This window comes from Brachyhypopomus gauderio, chromosome 4 (assembly GCF_052324685.1).
Source record: "Brachyhypopomus gauderio isolate BG-103 chromosome 4, BGAUD_0.2, whole genome shotgun sequence".
NCBI lineage: Eukaryota > Metazoa > Chordata > Actinopteri > Gymnotiformes > Hypopomidae > Brachyhypopomus > Brachyhypopomus gauderio.
Genome location: NC_135214.1, coordinates 34,505,114 through 34,531,508, shown reverse-complemented (window position 1 = coordinate 34,531,508; position 26,395 = coordinate 34,505,114). Strand labels below are relative to the sequence as shown.

Below are 26,395 nucleotides of genomic sequence, written 5' to 3'. Positions count from 1 at the left end.
TGTATGCATCACTTTGGTTTAATCCTGAGGTGAAGATCGGGAAGCAGAAAGTGTTTTGGAAAAGATGGTTAGACAGGGGAATACACACTGTGAAGGATCTGTATACAGAAGGTACATTCCAGTCATTTACTGAACTTGTCCAACAGTACAAATTAGAAAGAAAAAGAAGACTTCTGGAGATATTTACAAATAAAAAGTTTCAATCAGAAAGATTAACCAATCCAATTGTGGTTTACTTAGATAACCCCCTTAACTATAAGGCATCAACATTTTATAAAAACACAATTTATTCAATTAGTAACTGTCACGCTACAGGCCCGGACCCCTCCCCTTGGGGCGTGTTCATGTTGTCTGCGTCTGGTTATGTCCGTCTATGTAGTTCCGTGGGTATGGTTGTGTGTATGTGTGTTCACCGGTCTCACCTGTGGCTCGTCTCGTGTGCACCCACCGTTACAGTAGCGAATGGGATAATTTGAGAATCATCTGGCAAAGGGACCTTAAGTGGGAAATTAATAAAGAAACTTTAAAGAACTTTAACAAAAAGGGTATATTCAGTTCTGATGGTGGGGATAACCACAGCTGCTAGAGTTCTATTAAGACACTGGAAATCACCCACATATCCAACACTCCAAGAATGGAAAATCCTAATGAGTGAGAGCACTTCATATGAGGTCATGTTAACTAGGATAAGGAGTACAGGACCTGCAGAACTGGGAATCTGAGATTACTTCATGGAATATCTTACTTCTAGTTAATGGTGTGATTGAGGTTGGGGGTGGTGTCTGTGTGCATGGGTGTCTCATTGTGTTGTCATTGAATGTTTGACCTTTGTGCATTTGTCCTGTAGGCTTCTTCTGACAGGGACCTCATAAGCCTTACTCAATCCATTCTCATTTTTGAGCTGTTTTTCTGGGGTTGGGACTGCCTTCCTATGGCTTTCTGACTTTTTCTACGTGATGTACCATATGAGCTTTTGTTTATTTTGTTTCTTTTATTTAACGTGCTTACTATGTTAAAATAAAAATGTTAATGGCAAACAAAAAAACAAAAAACTAAGACAAGACATATATAGACGGACAAACAACCGTCAGGTGAGGGAGATCACAGGCCTCACCCACCTGAGGGCCGAACACAACTACCACTGTATACAGGGGCAGTGGTAGTGACAATCTTACAGCAAATCAGGCAAAGGACACCAAAGGACACCGTCGCCCTGTTATCTCAACACCTGCAGTTTCTGCATGTGTGAAAGGAGGAGGTGTAGGTATGGCGTTTTTCTCTCATCATGCACTGCTAGTTCTCTGCTCTAGAGTAAAACTATGGCTATCGCTGTGATTACTGTGTGTTATTCTTCAATTACTACAATTAGTAACTGTTACTGTAGCTCACTCTGGAACGGATTACATGTTTATTCACCTCTCTGTGTTTGGTTTTGAAAATTGGGGTTTTATTGCAAGCTTATAAGGTTTGTGAGTTTTGAAGTGCGTAAACGGAACAAAGCATTTTACTTTTAGCTGAACCTGGTAGAAAATAATATGGTCTGATAAGCCTTTCAATCAGAAGCACCCGTTTCTAAAACGACATGCAGGCTAATGTGTGAACTAAAACAGTACTGCTCACCAGGGGAGGAGAGATTATGAATACATTTATACATTTATAGCTGATGCTCCTGTCTACAGAAGTGCTCTGTATCCATGGAGGTTATCTTTGTTATCCACATGCTACACATGTTTGTGTAATATGACTTGTAGCAATAAGTAAACAACCATCAAACACATAATTAAATGACGAGATGGATGTTGCACACACACAATCACTATACACATTAACTAGTCACAATGAGGAGGTCGTGGCAGACACACGCACACACACACACCCATGCCCACTCACACTCACTTCTGTGCTGCTGAATGACAATAGTCAAAGCAATGGTTTACACAAGAAAAGAAGAAGCTTATTACAACCTGAGGTCTATCACCTTGGGAAAGTCATTGCCCAATAACAATGATGAATGTTGAACTATTCTTTTATTTAATGCTGTATTAGAGGTAAAGGTTTAAGCACTATAACATGCTAATCAGTACAAGAGTGAAGATGCTACAAACATTATGTATTAGTACACATCACTAACATAGAACTAAAACAGCTCAACACAACACTAAAAATCAAGATTTGATTTGGTCAGTATTCTGGTTTTCCAGACCTCCTGGAAGTTACAAGTGATACAAACTAGAAGAGAAAATGTTGAACAGTGGAGTAGAAACAGAAGCAGCATTTGGTCACACCTGCCCTTGTGTGTGCAATGGTTTGTCCTGAAAAAACAGAACTGCGGCTTCCCAAAACCTCCCATGTCTCCTCCATGTCTCCGGAACCCACCAGATGTTCCTCAACTTTATTGCGTTGTCTCTGGTGCTGGAGAGAGCTCAGCTGGTTGTGTAGGTCAAATCACTTTTTGCATGGAGTGTGAAGCCAGTGTCCAGAGTGTGTGGTGTCTCTGATAAATTTTTTATTTTTTTTGCCATATGTCAACTGTGATTTTCACCTCAATCGAAATGTGTCCTCTGCATTTACCCATCTGTGCAGTTGACACACACACACACACACACACACACACACACACACACACTAGTGATTACTAGGGATCTGTGTTGCACACATGCACAGAGTGGTGGGCAGCCCTAGCCCAGCGCCCGGGGAGCAGTTGGGGTTAGGTGCCTTCCTCAAGTGCTCCTCAGTCATGGCTTGGGAATCAAACCCATGACCCTCCAGTCACAAGACTGGTTCCCTACCACAGGACCAGGACTGCCCCATGATGTTGACTTTCATCTTTAGTTGGTCAGCACACACACTGTCCAGGTGTGGGAGGTCAGACCTGATTACTCACTGCAGCCGTCAGTACCCTCTGTGAGTCCTTCTGTTCTGAGATCAGTTTGTGAGCAATTGTTATTTTATGTGCAGCAATCCTACTGCAGCCCTACTGATTATGTAGATGATGTGAACAACACCGTCACGATCAGCCCCATCCCCAGCTCCGTCAGTCACTTCCTGGTTTTCTTTCTTGTTGTCTTTCTCCATGTGCTTCTTTGGTTTGGTTTGTCATCACGCCCCCTCGTTAAGGTTTTCCGTCATCATTAATTCCACCTGTGTATAGTTAATCCTTGTTAGCCCGTGAATTTAAACTGTGTATTTCCTCTTTTCTTTGCTGTTTGTACTTAACCTCCATTGTGGTCTGTCAGTATATGTTGTTTCATCTGCATTTATTTTTGAGTCCTCTATTTTGTCATCTTTTTGTCTTTCGAATTGATTTGTGCTGGTGGTCTGGCTGTTTTAATAACCGTGATTATGGATTTACTCTGATCAAATCTCACTCTTCTCAGTGCTTATGTCCGTCTCACTATTGCTCTGTGTTACAAATACACAACTTGTCTGTGTATTAACGAAGACTATGTGATGTCAGTATTATTTGTCTTAACTGGGACTCAATATACAATTTTGGCTTCATCAGTGTCTTATTTGTTTTGATTTGTCGACAAACTAAAATACCAAGAAAAAAATCCTTACGACTTCCTCACATTCAGAGTCTCGACTTCTCAACTTGTCTTCATCCTCAGATAATCACACAGCATGGTTTCCTTTAAAATCCAATTTTAAAAGTTCCATCATTTAACAATAAAATGTAAAAAACTCTGAACTAAAAGTTAGATAAGTGTCAGATCATTACCTGCAGGTGGGACGTGCCTATACATCTTTTTACGAAACACGCCTACTCCCACTGCTGCCACCACCATCAACACCACAACCCCAGTTATAATTATAATTCCAGCTGTTACTGCAACAGAGGTTTGCTTCCCACATTCAGTATCAGAAGAACTGGTTCCTGGCTTTATTTCTACAAGTCCCAAATCTTCACATCTGTCAGAGTGAAACCAAAAGTATAATGAAGTAATACTGAATATAATGTCTTTGAAATATAATTAACATTTCAGCCTGTACTGTTACCCAAATCATTGATGAGATCAGTTTTCACTACAAGCTGCATCTCTGATGATCCTGTTCCTCTCTTCACTCATTACTGTATTTACACTGTACTTGTAGAGTCTTCTATATCATACAGTACTTGATCACCCAGCATACTACAACTCTAAACTACTCAGCTAAAATAATACAGCACTGGAAAACCACAGCTGATCACTGTAATGACTCAGTGACGGTGGACAAGTGAACTCACTTTGAATGTGGCTGACAGGTTTGAAGAGAGCCATCTGAGTAGGTACCAGCAGTACACACATCACATACAGTGTCTTTAAGGGCTGTTCCTGCAAAAACAAACACATATCAGGTCTGTTGGGTCAGAGTGAATAATGTGGCAGCTTTTATTACCCAGTAAATTAAAAAGTGCCACAGTATGACAGTATGAGTTTACAGCAGGTACATTACACCAACCTTCCTGCTGTATGTAGTGTCCAGGGCAGCATGCTGTGTGCTTCTCTGCTTGTGTACAGCTGCCCCTGACTTGATCAATACAGTAGTGTCTCTCCAGTGGCTCACAAACTGTATCTGATGACCGTGTGCATTGTGTCTTTACTCTTAAACCAGATCCTAGGGAAACACACAACATTGACATAAAACACCATAACACAGTCTGACTCCATTATCAATGTGTGATGTTCATACATGCAGCTCTAATTCTGTATTTGGCTTGTTGAGGCAGCTGTAGTGACTCCATCTGTGTTGTAGTTTAACTCAGTATATCACCCTCCTCTATCTACCCAATCACTGCACAGCATGAACACTACTTGGCCAATCACAGTTCTTAGTACTGACTGATTATTGTGGCAGTTATTCTGGAACTAAACGTTTTTCTAAAACATTCTAGTATGTTTTAGTTTAGACCTCAGATGGCTTTCATCTATGTACTACTGTGTTGATGGCTGACACTCTGAAGGCCATTAAATATGGAGCTTTTGTAGTGTCACCAGAACCTGAACCTGAAACCATTATTAATTGATTATTGTGAAATTCATTCAGGTATGCATTCAGGTTGAAATTCGGGTTGAGAAAGCATCCGGGACACTTAGGATGAGCAAACAAACTCAGAGCTAATCGAACTGCGAGCTAATCAAATTTTGACCTGAACCTGAATTTTGACCCTAACCTGAATTTCGACCCGAACCTGAATTTTAACTTGAATTTTTGCATACCTGAATGAATTTCACAGAGTTTTTTTTCTGTGAAAAATAATAATGGTTTCAGGTTCAGGTTCTGGTGACACTAAAAAAGCCCCATAATTAAAGGTCATCCATTATTCTGTGGTAGAATCGTGCTGCCTGAAACCTTTTCAACTACACTTTTTTTTTTTAAAGCACAGAGTGGAAGATGAAACCACACAATTCTTGGAAATTACAGATTCTTGGAAATTACAGACTTACCAGGATCACACGTAGAGCAGTTTAAGCATTTTTCTCGTCCATTGGGTTCAGCAATATAAGTTAAATGAAGACATGGAACACACCTCGTAATTGTGTAATTTGTACACTGCTGATCAACGTGATAACCTTAAAGAAATGAAAGACATGAAAGTATCAGTACAATGTTTTCATTAAGGTTTATTTCAGTTCTAATGCTAAGATGATTACTTAAATGCAGAAAGCAACTTTTGTACCACATATATTTAAAGGCTAAGCAACAGCTAGACATCTAGATTAAAGACTTTCTGTTTTTACTACATAACTCCTGTCACGGCTCTGAGTAGTTATGAGAACACGGAAGTTGTTTCTCCAACTATGAATACGCAGTGCAAGCTTAAAGTTGCATAAATGTTTGCGTCACAAGACTATGTGGTCATCAGCACCATGTTTAGTTCACAATATATACAAAACCTCCAAAATCAAAGTTCAACGTATTCTAAACCAGAATTGTCAGTAACAAAGCAGAATCATCAATAGCCCTCCAAACCAAGATCATATATCTACAAAATCACAAAGTCTACACATGAGCCAACAAGCACACTACCAACAGCGAAATGGAGAAATCTTCTCCCAGTGGTTCACGTCTTTGTCGCCTTTATGTTTGTCCTCTTGTGGCGGGACCCTGCAGCAGCAGAGTCATCCAAGGAGGGTGGGGCAACACACAACAACACAGAACCTTCTCCAACAAAATGACAGTGACCACACAGGGTCATAACACATGTTCACCTCTGTGCTCGAAAAGACTGGGACGAGCACAGAAGTCCAATAACAGAACACCACTCTGGTTCAGATCGGGAAGGCCATTCCTCCCAATCACGCCCTTCCAGGTCTTACTGTCGTTGGCCACATGAGCATTCAAGTCCCCCAGCAGAACAATGGAATACCTTCCAGTATCCCCTTCAAGGACTCCTAGAAGCCCGGGTACTCCGAACTGCCATTTGGTGCATAAGCACAAAGAACAGTCAGAGCCCGTTCCCCAACCCGAAGGCGCAGGGAAACAACTCTTTTGTCTACCAGGGAAAACCCCAACACACAGACAGCAAACCGGGGAGCTATGAGTAAGCCCACTCCTGCCCTCCACCTGGTCAATTCCAGAAAAGAATAAAGTCCAGCCTCTCTCGACAGGATTAGCTCCTTAGCTCCTAGGATCATGTAGGCACACAAACCCCTCCACCACGATAAGGTGGTGATCCACCGAAGCTGCTCTTTGTCACAGATTCTATTCATAACTTTTATGGACAGAATTTCTTGGCGTAGCCAAGTGGCAGAAGGGTTTCGGTTTAGTGGCCTCAGGATTCCGCGTCTCCTTTTTGCTTGTGTGCCTTTTCCAATACTCTATGTGTTTGCAGTAGGCTAAAAATGGGATGTGTGAGAGGAGGCTCACTGTGACCTTATTTGGTAAGGCCAGGTAGTAAGACCTCACTTCCAGAATAGAGACAGCTATAGGTTTAACATATGGAACGTGCAGCTCCTATGTTTAGCAGAGAAGGATCACATAAAATGGGGAGCAGACAGATTCAGAGCTGCACATGGGGTGACACGAATAGGTTTTGTGAGCTCTCCAGAGATCTCTGTAAATAAAAGGTTAAAGACAAGACTGGTAATGTTTTCTTTTGCAATCAACGAACATGCTGCGCTAAGGTAAGAAAAGGTTAAAAGAATTACTTCCAATTACCTTTTAACTTCATGACAAAAACAGTTGAATTGATGTGCTGTGACAAATTAAAGCACCTGCGATCTTTGGAAGTTCATGTTTAAAAAACAAAACCCACAAGATCAACATGTTTTGCAGGCTTTTGAAAAGATTGACAGCCTAGAACAGTTTGCTAGCTAGATGTATAGCAGATATTCCAAACCTCATTAGCTCATGCTAATCAGATAATTGGAATCAATATCATAGCATCTTTTTATTTTATAGAATAAATTATCCATCCATCATCTTTACCACTTAATCCCGCTAGTCAGGGTCACACGGGGGCTGGAGTCAATCCCAGCATCACCAGGTGAAGGCAGGTGCACCATGGGCAGGTCACCAGTCCACCACATGGCAAACACATGCATGCACTTACACCTACGGGCAATCTAGAGTAACCAATCAACCTAACATGCATGTCTCTGGACTGTGGAAGGAAACAGGAGTACCCAGAGAAAACCCACACAGGGTGAACATGCAAACTCCACACACAGCGACCCAGACTGAGAATCAAACCCAGACCACCTTGCTGTGTGGTGACTGCGCTCACCATCACACTACTCACAGAATAAATGAAAAATACTTATTTTGTTTTGGAACATAGTCACACAAGTGGACAAGGAAAAATGTAAAATGTAGGATAACTGTACAACACACTAAACCAGTGGTTCCCAAAGTGGGGGGCGCGCCCCCTAGGTGGGGCGCGGAGCTATTGCAGGGGGGGCGCGGAGCTTGAAAGTAAAACGTGCACATGTGTCAATATTAGGGATGCACCGATTCCGATATTAATATCTGAAAAAATTCTAGATCGGGTATCAGTGACAATGTGACCGATCCATTAAAACAGATCTATTCAGTCTAATTCTATGCTTGTAACGCTTTTCGGAGTTACACTCCGACACGGACAGAAAACTTGGACAGTTAACAGGCGAGTGAAACACGAAGCACACAGAGAAGAGGTGAATCACTCACTCGTACTCGCGCTGGTGCTATTCCACTTAGTCCGTTTATGTGCTGGTTAACCAAAATAAACCTGGGCTCCATCATTACTTGACTGTTCATACATGAACTGGTGAGTTGTCCAAAGCTCATTGAATGCGTTACTTACAGAAATAAAATAAAGATAAAATAAAGAGCAGTGGTTTTCTACGGCAGAAAGCTAAATAACAACAATATTCCATACGCGCGCTCAACTTGCTCCCTTAAAGAGACAGTACACATATTTCTGGCCGTTACATGCTTTGTGCTCTGCGTGATGTCAACGCTAGCAAACTAGCCGCATAGGTATTGCTGTTTCTCTTATTTCATCTCCTTATTTATTTTAAATGATATTTAGAATTCTTGAACCATTTCAAAGGTTTCTTGCAGTTTATTTTTTTCATGTTTGACCAAAGTTGTGAACCTATTGTTTTTGTAAGTTTCAGGTTCTTTGGTATTATTTATTTTACATTCAATGTTATATTCATAATTGCCCTGACTGAACAAATGCAAGTTGTGCTGTTTTTACATGTTTTTATGTGTGTTTAAGTGTGCTATACTGGTGCAGAGTTTTCAATAAACTTGTAATTCAGTATGTCTGTGTTTAAAAAAAAAATGTTTTAAGTCGATTCAGCACTGTTTTATCAAATCGGTATCGGATCAGTATCGGCCGATACCAAGCCTCAGATAGATATGAATGGGTATCGGAAGTGAAAAACGTGAATCGGTGCATCCCTAGTCATTAGGGAGGGGGAGGGGGCGCAAAAATATTCTCATCTACTAAAGGGGGGCACGGCAGAAAAAGTTTGGGAACCACTGCACTAAACTAACTGCAAGGTTTGCAGAAGTTCATCTGGCCTAGATTGATGGTGGTGAATTTGGACTTGTTAGAGGAGATTAACGTGCTTTTATCTCACTTACCTGGTGAACACATTGGACAACATTGTTCATTTATTTTATATTCAGCCTGGGCACACGCACACACACACGGTTCCAAATTCAGTAAGAAAACAGCAACAATAATCAAAATAATCTCCAAACTACTGATCTTGGAAGTGCTGGTGAGATTCATTCCATCCTGCATTATTAAAAGAAATTAAAAGTTTCATCTCCAGACTTCATATGTTCCACTGGGTTGTCTTCAGCTCATTTGTTAACACATTTGGAAAGTCTGCAGCCCAGAAAGGGCTCTGCTAATGTGGTTCCTCATCTTCTCTACAAACGTATCAGGAGTTCAGGATGATGGTCCAGATGTTCACTGCATACTGAAGAGTCTGAAAGGAAAATGCAAATATTTAGCATGGCTGAAACCTCTTAGAGATCAGTAACAACCAGGTGGTGTTTTACCTACCCACTTCCTACCACAGAGTGCTGAAACACAGCACAGCAATAAATGGAATTTTTGTATTTTAATATCAATTTACCAGTATAACTAGGGTAACTGTATACCTCATTTGTTTTCAGTAGGACATTTGATTTACAAAGTAGGACAAGTTTTCATCAAGTAACTTTCTCCATTATATTTTAATACTGAAGATGTAATGCAGTTTGCCATGTTTTGCAGTATTAGCAAAACAGTGCGCATAAAATAAATACCGTTGTTTGGCGAGGTACTATTGACGGAGATTAATCAGGGATAATTTCTCTGGGTCAAGAATTTTTTTAAGTGCATTATGGTCCACCCCCATTGCCCCGCCCACCTACACTGACACTGCCTCACCTATTTCGCTTACAAGTGCAGAACCAGTTTTTCAACAAGTACACCGTGATGTGTTGCAAAAGTAGAGGCAGGCGGATTTGAAGTTGTGCTGTTTATCCTTCATGGTCTCTATTTTTGCAACAGATTTACCTTCATACAGTTTCATCACCTCAGCCTTCGAAGCTAAATAAACTCAACGGTTTATAACACCTCTCCCATAACATCACAAACTCCTTTAAACTACTCCTAACTCCTTACAGGCTTATTCATAATCCTCTCCAGCCTCTCAACTACCGTAGTTGGGACTTCATACACCGTCAGTGGTCATATAAATCGAGGCAATAGACCAAACCGCAGACGCCACAATTTCTATTTTCCTTTAAAAACATTTATTTTAATCGCTTCCACCACTTATGTCGACCAACTGTAATTGGAGATAACCAGGGCTTAATTTGAGCCGGATCCTGCTGGAACTCTTTCATTTTGAAGGGTGCGTTCCGGGAACTGTCTGCCTCGATCCGGTAACTTTCAAGCCTACTAATGATAAATGATAAAAAATGATACTAATTAAAACAGAATTATGACAAGTCCTGAAATTCAGAAACTAAAAGGGATGACTCTTATTATGTGCGGAGAAAATGTCGCTAAACAGCTTGACCTGGTGCATCTTTCAAACGACACAGTCACTCGCAGAATTGATGAAATGGCGGACAATGTCAGACAAACATTGACCGAGAGAATTAAAATGAGTAAATGCTTCTCACTGCAGTTAGATGAATCCATAGATGTCGCAGATTTAGCCAACTTGCTCATTTACGTGCGATATGAGTATGAGGGCATGTCACACGAAGACTTTTTGTGCTGTAAACCACTACCAACACGAACTACAGGAGAACTACATTATAACATATGTGTGTAATGAGCAGGGTGGCCAACTCTCACGCATTGAGCGTGAGACACGCATTTGACTGTCTTCACATGCCACACATCCGATTTCTCACGCCGACAAAAAAAAAGTAGTTTATTTACCTCTGATCCACATATCTGATTCAATGAGTTAGTAGTTCGCTCTGGCGCCAACCATCGCGATGTAATAGGCCCTTTTCACAACAAAGCGGAAATACGTCACCGACGGGTAAAACAAGTTCCGGTACTCACAGAAGATAGTTGTTGTCAATTCACCTCAGCATGGAGCGTGTATTTACTTCATCCCTGTCATCGCTGCCAAGACTGAATTTTGAAGACGTTTTCAGTATCGTTGGAGAACATTCAACAACGAAGGGTTCCAAGTTGAATAGAGGCTACAAATTGTTAGAATTAATTCACTCATACCAGGGTAAGGTGACACCAGCTAACACTAGCTAGGTAACTATAGCTAGTTCCATTAGTCATCCTACGGAGTGGTAAAACAGTTTTGCGATTTTTGGCCCATTTCCAGCCGATTTTTCACTCGTGCGACTATTTTTGCGATCGGGCCGAGTTTCGGCTCAATCGCGTGTCGTGCATCATAGTTTACACAGGTAAACGAGGAGCGATTCACACCTCATGACCAACTCCCGATCAGAAATCGCAGCGTCGCAAGAATATCAAACATGTTTGAAATTCAAATCGCTCCTCGTGAGAGTATCACACTGTTGAAGCAGCTCCACGAGCCGACTCTCCCTGCGAGTTAGTCGTACAGTTTGAGCTGGAGCTGAGTACACGATTTAAAATATCGTACAGTGTACGCCCAGCTTTAGCAAGCCAAGTGACGTCAGCTATTGATTGTTTGGTTTACATCAGTATCAATAAAGTTCATGACACACACCAAGTTATTAAGTGTTGTTGTTTATTCAGTGTCCAATACAGTCGACAGCAAAGTGATGGTCAGAGCTGGATGAGCTAGATGCTAATGGATCGGGGCTAGATGCTATCGGATCACGGCTAGATGCTATCGGATCGGGGCTAGATGCTAGCAGACTTGCGTGTACTCCCAGCCGAGAGCTTGATCTTTCAAACGCGGACAGCAACTGTTCCACTGAAACCGGCTGGGAACAGTACCAGTACCGGGGACAGTAACAGTACCGGGGACAGTAACAGGGAACAGCACCAACTTTTAGCTGCGAGCTTCCTACTATGTAGTCTGCAGCAGTGAAATGCTGGCTACACACAAAGATGCTCCGTATCACAAAGTTTTCCCCTTCATCCCTCCTAATTGCACAAACCCATTTTCTTTTCTGCTCGTCGTCAGCTGGAAAACCATGGAAACTGAGATACGGCTGTTTTTGCTTCGAGATCGAGCACCCTGTATGGTGTGATTTTTGTTTCAATAGTTCCACAAAAGCAAAAGTAAATCCAAGAGCAGAAAGTATATGTTATGAATGCAAAACAGAAAAAAATATATCAAAAGTATATATTTTTTATATAATTGTTTATTTGAAACTTATATTCGTTTGCATTTTGACAAGTTTTTGGTTCCATTGTTTTTGTTTTTTTGGATTTTCCCAGTAAGGTCTTTTGCTTCTGGAATCTCTCTTTGCTTCTGCTTCGTTTTTTGCTTCTGACTTTTGGAACACATTTCACGTGTGGGAGGGTCTTAGATGAAGGCGTTCCTCTGCAATCTCCATTGGTCACTGATTCCGGACTGACACAGAGCTCTGAGACCGCCTCTGGGACCAAGCCACGCCCACCCCACCAGCTTCCCAGCGTTTTCAAACATGGCGGAACGCGGTGGTTCTGTTTCACAGTAGCATGTAAACTAAGTTTTACCATAAAAGTTTATACAAAAGGTTATAATTAATTGCTAAATTGTCTGTAGATATTGCAAATGTACACTGTATAATAACTATATTAAGCATGCTCACCAGCACGAGCTTTTTAAAATTTTAGTGAACTGGATGGAGAGAACATTGATGTGTGGAAGAAATATGAGTATTTGCAATATCTGGTATGGCGACAGGTGATGGCACGGGGATACGGCGACGGACGGGGGGTGGGGGGCAGCTGGTGTACGAGAGGTGATGCCAAATATAGTAAAATCCATAATAGTAAAAAATACCAAAATTAAAGCCAAATACCAAAATTAAAGCAATACTGAAAAGTGGCCACCCTATATACAACCAGCTTTGTTCACTCACATTGTTTTTCAGTGTTCTGCAGGTACCACACACAAACACACATCACATGCATCTTGTGCTGTCCATATTTAATTAAGAAGTGAACAATATTCATTGAACCATTGAACATAGAGATACTAAACATAATACATGTGTAACCAGGTTGATCTGTCACTTGTATAATTACACTAAATGTACTGTATTTGTTTATCTGTTTATCTAGTTGTGAATATGTGGGATCCAGACTCCTCCCCTTTCTGTTTTCTTCTTTTGTGGTGTTTCCCCCCAAGTATAAATAGCGACCACCCATCTTAACTCCCCCCTTTTCATTTTAATATCGTGGGAGAGGTATGTCACTATTTGTTATCCACCCATTTTATTTCAGTTATGGTGGTGATGGGGAAATGTTTTACAAATCTGTTATTTGTGCTTCACTCACTTTTCTTCTATTATGTTTTTAGAGTGCTGGAGTGAGTTTGTCAGCATTGTTCAATGCACTTGTTGTGTATTAACAGGTATGTGCAGCAAGGCATGCGCGTTGCGCGCGCGGGCCCTTTTCATTTTAATATCGTGGGAGAGAGTGCTGGAGTGAGTTTGTCAGCATTGTTCAATGCACTTGTTGTGTATTAACAGGAGTGGCTGATCGAATAAAAAGAAGATCGCCTACAAAGATTGCATGTGGCGGATAATTTTTACACAACGCAGAAACACACCGGTCACACTTGGTGCCGTTCGACCCTCCACTTCGCAGACCTGCGTTCATCAGTTGGCGCGGACTGCTGCACCCCACCTGTCATCGCGGGCCGCACTTCTGGATCTTCCCTGCTGCTCTAGCTGCTGCTAGCCGTGCCTTTGGACAGTGTTGCATTCATCAGGTTTTATTTTTCTTTCTCTTTTCTTTTCTCAAAGTTAGCGATCGCGCGGTTTGTTGCTGATATCGCAAGCGAGTGATTATCCGTTATTTTTGAATGTATATGTCCCGGTATATGTTATATTGATGGTCGTTGGTCCGACGAAAGTTTTATGTTTGATTTGGATTTTTATAATTTTTTTCCTTCGTGTGTCGCATGCTATATTTGAGCGGGAAGTTTGTTTTTTTTTCTCTTTCTCCTTCTCTCCCTCGCGACTGTACAGTACTCTAGCTTCACTCCTTTTAGCGCCATTTTGAGTTAGCCCGTTTCGCTTGCTGTTAAAAAAAAAAAAAAAACGACTGCCGTTACTATGGCTGAACAGAATTTTAAGGAGCCTTCGGATGCACTTGGTTTGGGAAGGGGTAGGAAATTATTTTCTTTTGGTAGGGGCAGACCAGTAGCCGATAGCGAATATGAACACGATATTCACCATCCGGACATACCGACGTCGGACCCAGTGGCTAGTTCCACCCCTATTGTTAATACACGGACTCGGCCCACCCAGGTTATTTCGACTGAGGCGTTTAGCAGTATGATCGCAGATCTAGCTAAGGAAATTGGCGAGAATGTGGCTGCGAGTCTTGCCGCCATTGGCCTCCCTAGCCCTCCCACACAGAGGACTGCGAGCAGCCAATCAGGCCCTTCTGATCCATCCCAGTTGAAGATTGTGGTCCAATCAGAAACTAAAGCACCGCCATACTTTAGGGGAGATGGTACAGATGCATTCTGTATCCAAGAATGGGAGGATATGATGAAGTGCTACTTATCTAGGTCCAATTGTGAGACACATGCAGAGAGGTTTGATCTGACTATGTCCAGATTGTCAGGCAAGGCTAGAGACGTAGTGAAAGTATCTCTTCGTTGCCGACCGGAGCTAGGTGATGCTGACCTACCGGCTGCAGTGTTTGATATCCTCAGGCGCAACTTTAGCAAACTGGCCTACTCTAGTCTACCCATGAAGGATTTTTATAACACTTTGCCACAGCCCGGTGAATGTGCTATGGATTACTGGATCCGCTTGAACAAATCTATTGATGCAGCTAACGAGTGTCTCCGCAGGAGGGGTAAACTAGTTGAGGATGCTGGTGCTGAGGTTGCCATGATGTTCGTCACTCACTGTCCTGATCCCAACCTCTTTCTAACATTTCAACTAAAGCCACCAGAGGAATGGACTGCGGCCGAGGTACAGAGACGTCTGGACAACCATGTTGGACAGACTAGAGGTTTGATGGTTCAGTCCCAGCAAACTATGAGCATGGTCTGCTCTGCCCAGACTCAAATTAACCCCACTTGCCAATACACACGTGACTCCCCTGTAGCGGTTGGTGGGCCAGTGAATCATTTCAATTCCCCATCCGGTCCTGTTAGTGATCAGGGTCAGGTTCAGCCTGTAGTAGGTCAGCAGAGCCATCTTTCGCCCGGCACTCCCGTTATGCAAACGTCATGTGCTACTCCAGCACCGTCTGCAGCCGAGCATGCTACCCAGCAATTGGTGGGTGTATTTGACAGAGTTTTGTCTTTGTGCACTTCATCTGTTGGCAGCAACCCGCGTGCTCGTGAGCGGTTTGACCGATCTCAGGGCCGGCGAGACTGGCAGCAAGCTGCATGCAGAGTCTGTAAATCAGCAGAGCACACAACACACGCACACTGCAAGTTGTTTAGGTTGTGTCTTACCTGTTTCAAATCTGGCCACATGAAACGCGATTGCCCGTTAGTGGCTCAGCAGTCACCCAGACCCGTGCCTCTTCCAATTCAGCAGTCACCCAGACCCGTGCCTCTCCCATCTGATGCTGATTTAAACTAGCTAGCCCATGTGATGAGAGGGTAAACATGGACGGCATTAGGGACACCCTCACTGAAGTGCTGGACCCATTTTCTATATATATGAACTGTTGTGAAAGCTTTCCTAATGATAAAGTCATTTTTGAGGGCTCGCAGAAGCTTGGGGGAGCTAGTGAATTGTTCTATACTCCGGTTTTAGTAAATGGTCAGGTAAATCTGAGAGGGATGCTTGATTCTGGGAGCATGTCGTGCACTATGAGTACTGAAGCGCTGAGCAAAATAAGGGCCGCTGGTATAGTGTTGAATCCTCAGCCTGTCCCAGAGAGAGTAGTGTTTGTTGGCTGTGGTGGCCTCCTTACGCAACCGGATTGTATCTATGAGTTGGATATTGAAGTCTGTGGTGGTAAATTTACAGTGCCAACATTTCTAGTATCAGGGCAGCGGGATGAGTTGATTGTGGGCAGTAATGTACTCCGCCCTATTATCCAAATGATGAAATCTGATCCGAAATACTGGCAGTTAGTGTCCTCTAAGAGTACGGACCCAGAGTGTGAACAGTTCCTCCAGCTCCTGAGCTGTGTTTCCAAATGGCAGGGTTCAGATGACCCAGACAAGATTGGCACAGTAAAATTGAGGCAAGCAGTCACCCTGCTGCCTCGTCATGAACACATAGTGTGGGGCAAGTTGCCACCCTCGTCCCCTATGTCCCCGGGCAGCACAGTTATCGTTGAACCCTCGTCCACCCATTCCTCTCCGAGGAACATATTGGTTGGGCGGGTTGTGACACCTATGTGGGGAGACCGGTGGATCCCAGTGAAAATCTTAAATCCCACACATGTGCCTGTGTTGTTGAAACGCAATACAAAAATTGCTGACGTCTTTGCATGTACTGCATTGGAGGACTTGCCTCTTTTTCAGGGCCTATGTGAAACTCGTCGTGTTCAGTCAGAGACGCCACTTGAACCATCGCGCTCTTTGTCTGATTATGTGCGACAACTTGAGGACTGTGGGCTATCTGATATTGACATCAGGGGTTGTGAGGTATCAGATGAGTGGCGGAAGAGACTAGCTGACCTAGTACTGTCTTATCAGGACATATTCTCCAGAGGCAAGCTGGACTGTGGTGAAGCGAAGAACTTTGTGCACCGCATTCATCTCACTGATGAACAACCCTTCCGGCTACCGTACCGCCGTGTGCCCCCAGCACATTATGAACACTTGAGGGAAGTGTTGAGTGACATGGAGATGAAGGGCATTATCAGTAAGTCCATCAGTGAATATGCTTCCCCTCTAGTCATGGTGTGGAAGAAGTCTGGTGACATGAGGATATGCACAGACTTCCGCCGGCTTAATGCAAAAACAGTTAAGGATGCCCACCCTCTGCCACATCAAGCTGACTGCTTGGCATCACTTGGTGGTAATGCATTCTTTTGTTCTATGGATTTAACGTCGGGGTTTTACAACATCCCCCTTCATAGATCTGACAGGCATTACACAGCTTTCACCACGCCTTTGGGTCTGTACGAATATAACCGTCTCCCACAAGGTTTGTGTAACAGCCCGGCGTCGTTTATGAGAATGATGCTCAGCATCTTTGGTGATCTAAATTTTTCCAGTCTGCTATGCTACCTTGATGACTTGTTGGTGTTTGCACCCTCCGAAGGGGAGGCCCTGGAAAGGCTAGAAATAGTTTTCCGCCGTTTGAGAGCCAATAATTTAAAATTGGCGCAGAAAAAATGTCACTTCCTCAGACGGTCGGTGCAGTTTTTGGGTCATGTGGTGGATGCGAGTGGAGTCTCTGTTGATCAAGGGAAAATTGAGGTCATTTCCAACTTCCGGAAGGAAGATCTCATGGATTCAGATGGCTGCACCCCGTCACAGCGGAAAGTGCGCTCCTTCCTTGGCATGGTGTTATTTTACCAGCACTTTATCCCGGGGTGTTCTCGGATTGCCAAACCACTGTATGCACTGACAGCGGGTCAGAAGAGGAGAATTAAAGGATATGGAGGCGGTAAGGCTGGTACATATCGGGTGTTGTGTCCTCATGACTGGACTCCGGAGTGCGAAAGAGCATTTGAGGAGCTTAAGTCTGCGCTTTTGAACTGCGTGGTCTTGGCTCACCCTGATTTTGGGAGGCCTTTCATTCTTTCAACTGATGCTTCGCTGCAGGGGTTGGGGGCTGTTTTGTCGCAGGTTCCACCTGGTGGAGACAAGGCTAGGCCTGTTGCCTTCGCCAGCAAGTCTCTCAGTCGCAGCCAAACAAAATACCCAGCACATAGGCTCGAATTTTTGGCCTTGAAATGGGCTGTGTGCGAAAAATTCAGCCACTGGCTTAAGGGCCACAAATTTACTGTGTGGACCGATAATAACCCCTTAACTTATATTTTGACCAAGCCAAAACTGGACGCCTGTGAGCAACGGTGGGTTTCCAAACTCGCCCCGTACTGTTTTGACATCAAATACGTCCCTGGCAGACACAATGTGGTTGCGGACGCACTGAGTAGAGTTCCTTTTGTCAAGCCTCTGTCCCAACGTCTCCTGTCAGAACCGTACTCTGCATTGCTTGATCAGGTCTGTGATGTGGGAGACGAGAATGTGCAGAGTGCGTTTCATTTAACCTGTCAGCCTCAATCCCTGGAAAATCCACCTGACTCGAATGCTGGTGAAGTCACCATGTCAGAAGGTGAAACCTCTGCCTTAATGTCTTCTGTTAGAGACTGGGATGCAGGTCCCTCACAGCGTGCTGCGTCTCTGGTTGATCACCTGTCATCAGTGGCTCCACCTAGTCAGGACGTTTTCTCTGAGTTGCCTTTGACTGATCTCCTTTCCCATCAGGAGTCAGATCCTGTTGTTTCCAGGGTAGCCTTCTATGTTGGGAGGCGACGCCGACCTTCAAGGCGTGAGCGTTGTGGTGAATGTGTGCAGACCCTTAGGATTCTGAAACAGTGGGATAAACTCACATTTTTGGATGGCATACTCTACCGAGTCACGAGAAACCCTATGACTAAACACAAGAGGTTCCAGTTTGTTGTACCTAACTCCCTGAAATCGCTGGTCCTGTCTGGTGTTCATGACAACGCGGGTCACCAAGGTCAACCACGCACACTCTCATTAGCTCGCCAGCGCTTCTTCTGGTATGATATGGAGAGGGATATTCGTGACCATGTAAGAAACTGTCACAGATGTGTTCTCAGTAAAACTTTAGAGCCTGCAGCAAGAGCCCCTTTGGAGAGTATTAAGACCTGCGCTCCATTGGAACTTGTATGCATTGATTTTTGGTCAGCTGAGGACAGCAACAACAAATCTGTAGATATTTTGGTGATCTCTGATCATTTCACTAAATTGGCACATGCATTTCGATGTCAAGACCAAACTGCACGGACCGTTGCAAAAAAGCTTTGGGATGAATTTTTTTGTGTTTACGGTTTCCCTCAGCGCATTCATTCCGACCAGGGAGCAAACTTTGAGAGCGAGCTAATCGCGGAGCTCCTTAATTTGTGTGGTGTTCAGAAATCTCACACGACGCCTTACCACCCTATGGGCAATGGACAAACGGAGAGGTTTAACCGTTCTCTCGGTAACATGTTGCGGTCTTTACCTCCAGGATCTAAACAGAAATGGTCGCAGATGATTCAGTCGATGACGTTTGCATACAACTGCACTGCCCATGAGACCACCGGATTTGCACCATTCTATTTGATGTTCGGTAGGGTTCCCAGGTTACCGGTTGACCTCCTGTTTAAAAATGTCCTTCATGATAGCGACGTCTGTGATTATAACGCCTATGTTACATCTCTGGTGGATAATTTGCGTTCTGCCATGCTTTTAGCGCAGCGTAACAGCATGAAAGAACAGAAACAGCAGTCTGACCAGTATAACAAAAAGACCAAGGGTCTTCCTCTCTCTCTTGGGGATCAAGTACTGGTAGCTAACAAAGGGGTTAAGGGGAAACGGAAGCTTTCTGATAAGTGGGAGCCAGTTCTTTACACGGTGGTAGCCTCAAAGCCTAATCTGCACGTTTACAAGATCAGGGACCGAGAGGGAAATGAACGTGTGGTGCACCGCAACCTACTTCTTGATGTGAGCTTCTTGCCTGTCACTACAGACACAGACGGTTGTGACTTTCACCCTGCTGGTGATTTTGCTAGTGATGTAACTGGCTCTGATGCATGTGAGACTGAAGTGACTGTTGTGGACACTGGAGCAGCCACTGCTGCATCTTCTCTAGCCGCTTCTCCCTCTTGGTGCAGTAATGATGACCGCACAGCATCATGGGTTCAACAGCAACCTTCTGCTGTGTCGAGGTATACTGTGGAATCAGATTCCTGTCCTGAGTCCTGGTCCTCTGTCCCTGAAGGGCCAGTTGATTCAGATGCTACTGTAGATCACCTGCCTGTTCTCCACTTCATTCGTCCTTCTGACGAGCACAGCACCGACTTGAGTAGTAGGTTCACCTCACGTTTTGGTAGGGTGCTCAGACCTGTTTGCCGTTTGATAGAGTCTATGACCCAAAGAGAGTCGCTATTTGACACTGAGAATGTTCGCTCACCTTTAATGAATGTGTGAATTTTTATATATATATATTATTATTATTTTTATTATTATTATTATATATACTCTTTTCTCCACCTGCTGTTTGATGGATAGTTGTTTGCTTGTTTTTTTTCTCATGTGTTTTTATTTCCACTTTATTGGAGGACAGCTCCTCCTAGGATTTCCCAGTAATTGTATGTGACGTGCATTTTGAGGTGTAAATGGCACCTCTTTGTGTCTATGGGGCATCCTGGGGCCTTGCCGGGCGCCAGGCGGTCCTCAGGTCTCCTAGCCCTTCAATTGGGTAGCGTTTTGCTGACATATGTCACCGTTTTCTTACTGGTTCATGTAATATTGCTGAGTGTTTTTGTGCGTCTTGTGATTTTGTGTAATTCTGGGGGGTGAATGTAACCAGGTTGATCTGTCACTTGTATAATTACACAAAATGTACTGTATTTGTTTATCTGTTTATCTAGTTGTGAATATGTGGGATCCAGACTCCTCCCCTTTCTGTTTTCTTCTTTTGTGGTGTTTCCCCCCAAGTATAAATAGCGACCACCCATCTTAACTCCCCCCTTTTCATTTTAATATCGTGGGAGAGGTATGTCACTATTTGTTATCCACCCATTTTATTTCAGTTATGGTGGTGATGGGGAAATGTTTTACAAATCTGTTATTTGTGCTTCACTCACTTTTCTTCTATTATGTTTTTAGAGTGCTGGAGTGAGTTTGTCAGCATTGTTCAATGCACTTGTTGTGTATTAACAGGTATGTGCAGCAAGGCATGCGCGTTGTGCGCGCGGGCCCTTTTCATTTTAATATTGTGGGAGAGAGTGCTGGAGTGAGTTTGTCAGCATTGTTCAATGCACTTGTTGTGTATTAACAGGAGTGGCTGATCGAATAAAAAGAAGATCGCCTACAAAGATTGCATGTGGCGGATAATTTTTACACAACGCAGAAACACACCGGTCACACATGTCAGACATGACATTCAGACACTGTCCGACTCAGAGATAAAAACAAAAAGATTTTAACTTGGAGGGGTGGGAGTAAGAAGAGTAGTCCATTAAAACGCAGAGTGCGGATTAGTTTCCTTCTCACTTTAGACCCGCGGGGACGCTAGCGAATGATCCAGGAGGAGCGAGTAACTAGTCGCTACTATTGTGAATGTAGCAAAACGGTGACAGAAGCTACAGCAGCGATTAAATTAAAAATAATTTTAAAGGCTAGCTTTAAACACGCTCTTCCCTGTTGACTTCTCTCACGGTAATGTCGCGCTGAAAAATATTAACCTGTCTTGTCAATATATGGAGCCAGATCCGTAAACGCAAGCCGCTTTCGCCATTCCAGATGGCTCAGTCAAAACCATTACATCTTAATGAACCAATAAATAACATCAGCGGCAAAAATGAGTGTAAAAAATACCAAAAAAATCTTGTTTCTTATTTTACTATCTACCTATTTTTCATAAGAGTTTGTTTTACCGCAAAATATGAAAACTTCAAAACGACGAATTTTGCCGCAAGGTGACAGATTTTCATGCCTGCATCCAGTTCACTAAAATTTTAAAAAGCTCGCGCTGGTGAAGTGTGCTAAATATTAACTGCCATGCTTAATGTAGTTATTATACAGTGTACATTTGCAATATCTACAGACCATTTACCAATTAATTATAACCTTTGTATAAACTTTTATGGTAAAACTCAGTTTACATGCTACTGTGAAACAGAACCCCCGTTCCACCATGTTTGAAAACGCTGGGAAGCTGGTGGGGTGGGCGTGGCTTGGTCCCAGAGGCGGTCTCAGAGCTCTGTGTCAGTCCGGAATCAGTGACCAATGGAGATTGCAGAGGAACGCCTTCATCTAAGACCCTCCCACACGTGAAATGTGTTCCAAAAGTCAGAAGCAAAAAACGAAGCAGAAGCAAAGAGAGATTCCAGAAGCAAAAGACCTTACTAGGAAAATCCAAAAAAACAAAAACAATGGAACCAAAAACTTGTCAAAATGCAAATGAAAATAAGTTTCAAATAACCAATTATATAAAAAATATATACTTTTGATATATTTTTTTCTGTTTTGCATTCATAACATATACTTTCTGCTGTTGGATTTACTTTTGCTTTTGTGGAACTATTGAAACAAAAATCACTCCATAACCCTGGTGCACTGCAAAAGCTCTTGTTATTGGACTCTGCCATTGTTTAAATGTGTAACGGAAGTAACTTTACCCTGCGACGAGAACTTCCGGAAGAAAAAATGCGGAAGTGTGAAAAGGGCCTATACTTAATTCGTGTCCATTTTACATCCTCCCGGTAACAATTTACGAATTAAACTCGCCAAACAGCATTTTCTTTTTTTTTTTGGGGGGGGGTCGGTGGTGGCACGTGGAGGTTTTTCGTTTGACAGTTGGTGGTACTTTGTCTAAAAAGTTTGAGAACCACTGTACTAAGACATATCGTTTCGGACAACACTGCAAAGAATGTGACGCGGAAAGTATGAACGCTTCCGCCGTTCGCGGAGGTTTGTGCGAGGTGTGCGGAGTCGCACTACGGTCTCTCGCGAAATCCGCCCACCCCTCACACGGCCCTAGTCCAAAGTCATGGGCATTTTTATTATTATACACAAACATATAATAAAACAGCACAAATAAATTGCAAATCAGTTTTACGGTTTATGTGGGTCAGTAATAAAAAAATTAAATTATTTATTACATTTTACAATAAAAAATAAAAATGGTTGATGGGAAATATTTTGTGTTGCGTAGATATCAGACAAAGGCGCCAATTTGTCAAAATAACAGCGATCAATATGTCGAAGACAGTCAAACTTGCTTTCCTTTTTTTACAAAAAAAAAAGCATCTGATTGTACTACTAAACAACCGAGACTTGAAACAAATTAACGCAGCGGCAGTGGAGATGTTATTGGGGCAAGTGCGAGTGTGGTTGAGTCCCAAGCTATATACTAAACAACTAATAAGGTAAGAAACGATTCTGCACTTAAAACACTTATAAAACACACGTAAATCATTTTAAAAGTAATTTATATAAACGAATTGGCTTGTTATTTAGACATTTGTGCGCCTAAGCGTTGCGTTTTGTGTGTGATCCGGCCTCAGTTGGCCTCAGTGACCCCTTGTCTCATGCCACTGTTTGCGTTCCGGCATCTGTCTGCCAAGTTTGGTGTTTCTGGGCCTTACAGTCTAGGCTGCAGTATGCATTTTACAGCCTGAATAATAATAATAATAATAATAATAATAATAATAATAATAAGAAGAAGAAGAAGAAGAAGAAGAAAAACTCGAGCAATTACAATAGGGTTCCCACACTATGTGTGTGAACCCTAATAAAATAGAAACTGTAGAAGTGATAATGCTGATAAAGAATGAATTAAGCTAAATGTTCTGTTTCTTGTCATTTAGGACTACATAAGATTGTTGTGCATAATGGAAGACCCAGTGCTAGACAGCTTTGGTTGAGAGTAATAAAATTATAATGGTTTAGGCAAAGACACACCTGAACCTGCTGTTTAAAGGTAAAGCGATGATGTACAGATAGAGTTTTTAGCAAGTACACTTTCAGTATCAAAATTAAAGTTCCCAAGCACAAGTACAGATGGACATATGCTAGCAAGAGTGCATAAAAGTTTTCACGTAACAGGACGCATAACAAATTTACAGTAACGGTACATTAACGTGAACATGGAACACTAGTGTAATAGTATCCTGTGCCATTAAAACTTCGTTAGAACTGAACACGAAGCCCAGTTTGATCTCCTCATTTCAGTCACTACGACGTGCGAGCGGGTCCTTTTCCCAAATGAAACTAGGCACCATTCGCCTTCTTTCTGTTGATGTTGCCTTCACCTTATCCTAGACCTGTTTCTCCACAGTCTCCACATTCAACTCGTACAATAACATTCTAACGAACACTTTGCGAGATGGACCGACATTCCACTTCCTCTCTCAGTCACATGTGTCGCTGTTTCACCACCTCATCCATCGAAGCTAAATTAACTCTCGTCAACCGTAGTTTTAAGACACATCACGTCTCTCATAACAGCACAAACTCATATAAACACAGCGCTACTCCTTATAGACTTATTCATAATCATCTCCAGCCTCTCAACTACCGTAATTGGGACCTCATACACCGTTAATGGTAATCTAAATCGAGACAATAGACCAAACTGCAGACGCCACAATTTCTATTTTCCTTGAAAAACACGATTTCTAACTACTTATAATCGACTCCACCAAATATACCTACCAACTCTAATTAGAGATAGCCTTAAGACATCCTGTAGTTTTTCCCAACCTAGAACTCACTTCGATGTCCTAATTATTACTATATTTAAGGTGTCAAAACGTATTAACGTAGTTTATTTAATGTATTTTCTCTCAGTTTATTTTTACTCTTTACTGTCACCGAGTAAAATCGAAAAATACCTCGTGATTCGCTTCCCTGTTTGCGTCGTAGTTCATAAGCAGTATTACATTAGTATTTTTACAGTGAAGTAGTTTGTATCCAGAACGAACTAAAATAAGTTACACGTATACAGCGCCGTTCTCTCAAGACAAAGACATTCATCAGAATATATGACAAGCAAATTATGTGTATTAAAGTCTTAATGGCCATTTGCCAACAACACTGTACTTACCAGTGATATGAAAAGCTAAAATACCGAAGAGTTCAAATATAAAATGTCAAAAATAAGCGTATATTCCTTGCTCCCAAAAGTCGCCAAACCAGTCAACATAGGTGAAGCACACTTTCTGTTTTGATTCAAAGGGAGTTTATCGTATTACAGCCCTTGCGTAATCTGATACTGCACCAGCATGAAGGAGGAACTATTTTCAGGAACAAAGTACAACGAGGCTGAAGTTGGTTACTTATTCGCAGTTTGAGATTCGTTTGGTTACTTATTCGCAGCTCCGTATTCGGCGGCTGAAGTTGGTTACTTATTCAAAAAGGGTGTGTTCACGATGCGTGTTTGCTGCGCACTTTGTTTAAAAGCGATAGATTAAACGTTACATTAAACGAGCGTAAGAGCAAACATTTAAGAGGTTATAATTTCCCATACTGATTTTGTGAATGTAAAAAATAAAAATATAATGAAAGCATTTCATTTGTAAAATGGTTTCTATTTCAAGTCGTTTCAATTGTATGCAATTTGTACATGATGATTGAATTCTTCAGCATTTCTAACGTATTCTTAGAAATACATATTCTTAGATTTGAAAAACGAAAAACAAAGAAATGCTGTTCTAGAACACAAATAATCGGAAGAAGAAATACCAGCACACAACATGGCATATTGAGCAGTGGGCAGATAGGTGAACGCATTTAAAGGGGCAGTTTCAGAGGCTTATTGAAAGCCTTATTGATGGCGGGCCAGAGAAATAACAAATGCATCATGAAGAACAGGTCACTCCCTAAGAGAGGAACCTGATTTTAGCCTGATCCAACATCATTTTATACCTTAAATCTAACTGGAAACACGGCATATTGAGTAGTTAAGTGCACAGAGAGCGCACTGAAATGGTTCAGAGGGGCAATTTCAGAGGTGTGCTGTATGCCTATAAGGCGTCGGGCCAGACAAATAACACATGCATCATACATAACTAGTTCCTATATGTATGGGAAACCTGACTTTAGCCTGGCCCAGAATCATTTTAAGCCTCAAATCTAACTGGAAACATGACATATTGAGTAGTTAAGCACACAGGTGAAATGGTTCACAAGTTCAAGTTCAGAGGCCTGCTGTATGCCTGTAATGTCTTGGGCCAGGCAAAACTCAATTGTATCATACATACCTAATTCCTATATGTATGAGGAGCCTGATTTTGGCCTGTCCCAGAATCATTTTAACCTTCAAATCTAACAGGCAAAATGGCATATTGACTATTTAAGCACACAGGTGAAATGGTTCATGAAGTGGATTTCAGAGGCTTGCTGTATGCATGTAAGGCATTGGGCCAGGCAAATCACATATGCATCATACATAAAGCTTTACTATATGTAAGAGACACCTGATTTTGGCCTGGCCCAGCATAATTTTATGCCTCAAATCCAACTGGAAACATGACACATGGAGTGGTGCGCACAGGTCAAATGATGCAGAGCAGCAATTTAAGAGGCCTGCTGTATGCCTGTAAGGTCTTAGGTCAGACAAAACTCAAATGCTTCATAAATAACACGTTACTCTATGTACGAGAAACCTGATTTTGGCCTGGCCC

The 26,395-nt window shown here is 42.4% G+C and overlaps 1 protein-coding gene across 2 annotated transcripts; it reads right to left on the bottom strand.

Annotated features, from left to right (window-relative positions):
- LOC143513154 (tumor necrosis factor receptor superfamily member 14-like) lies at positions 1-25,096 on the bottom strand. 2 transcript variants are annotated; one of them, XR_013130594.1, is made up of 8 exons: positions 24,817-25,096; positions 9,061-9,413; positions 5,430-5,555; positions 4,444-4,599; positions 4,229-4,316; positions 3,722-3,912; positions 3,562-3,632; positions 1-3,141 (listed from the first exon to the last, which is right to left on the bottom strand). XR_013130594.1 is itself a non-coding variant. In XM_077004248.1 (8 exons), exons 2-7 carry the CDS (start codon positions 9,221-9,223, stop codon positions 3,616-3,618), a joined length of 741 nt encoding a protein of 246 aa, XP_076860363.1. In that variant the 5' UTR covers positions 9,224-9,413; positions 24,817-25,095; the 3' UTR covers positions 1-3,141; positions 3,573-3,615. The 2 variants fall into 2 exon arrangements, 1 of the variants encoding a protein (XP_076860363.1); XM_077004248.1 differs by having other exon boundaries at positions 3,573-3,632; positions 24,817-25,095.
- Between the last annotated feature and the right edge of the window lie 1,299 nt (positions 25,097-26,395).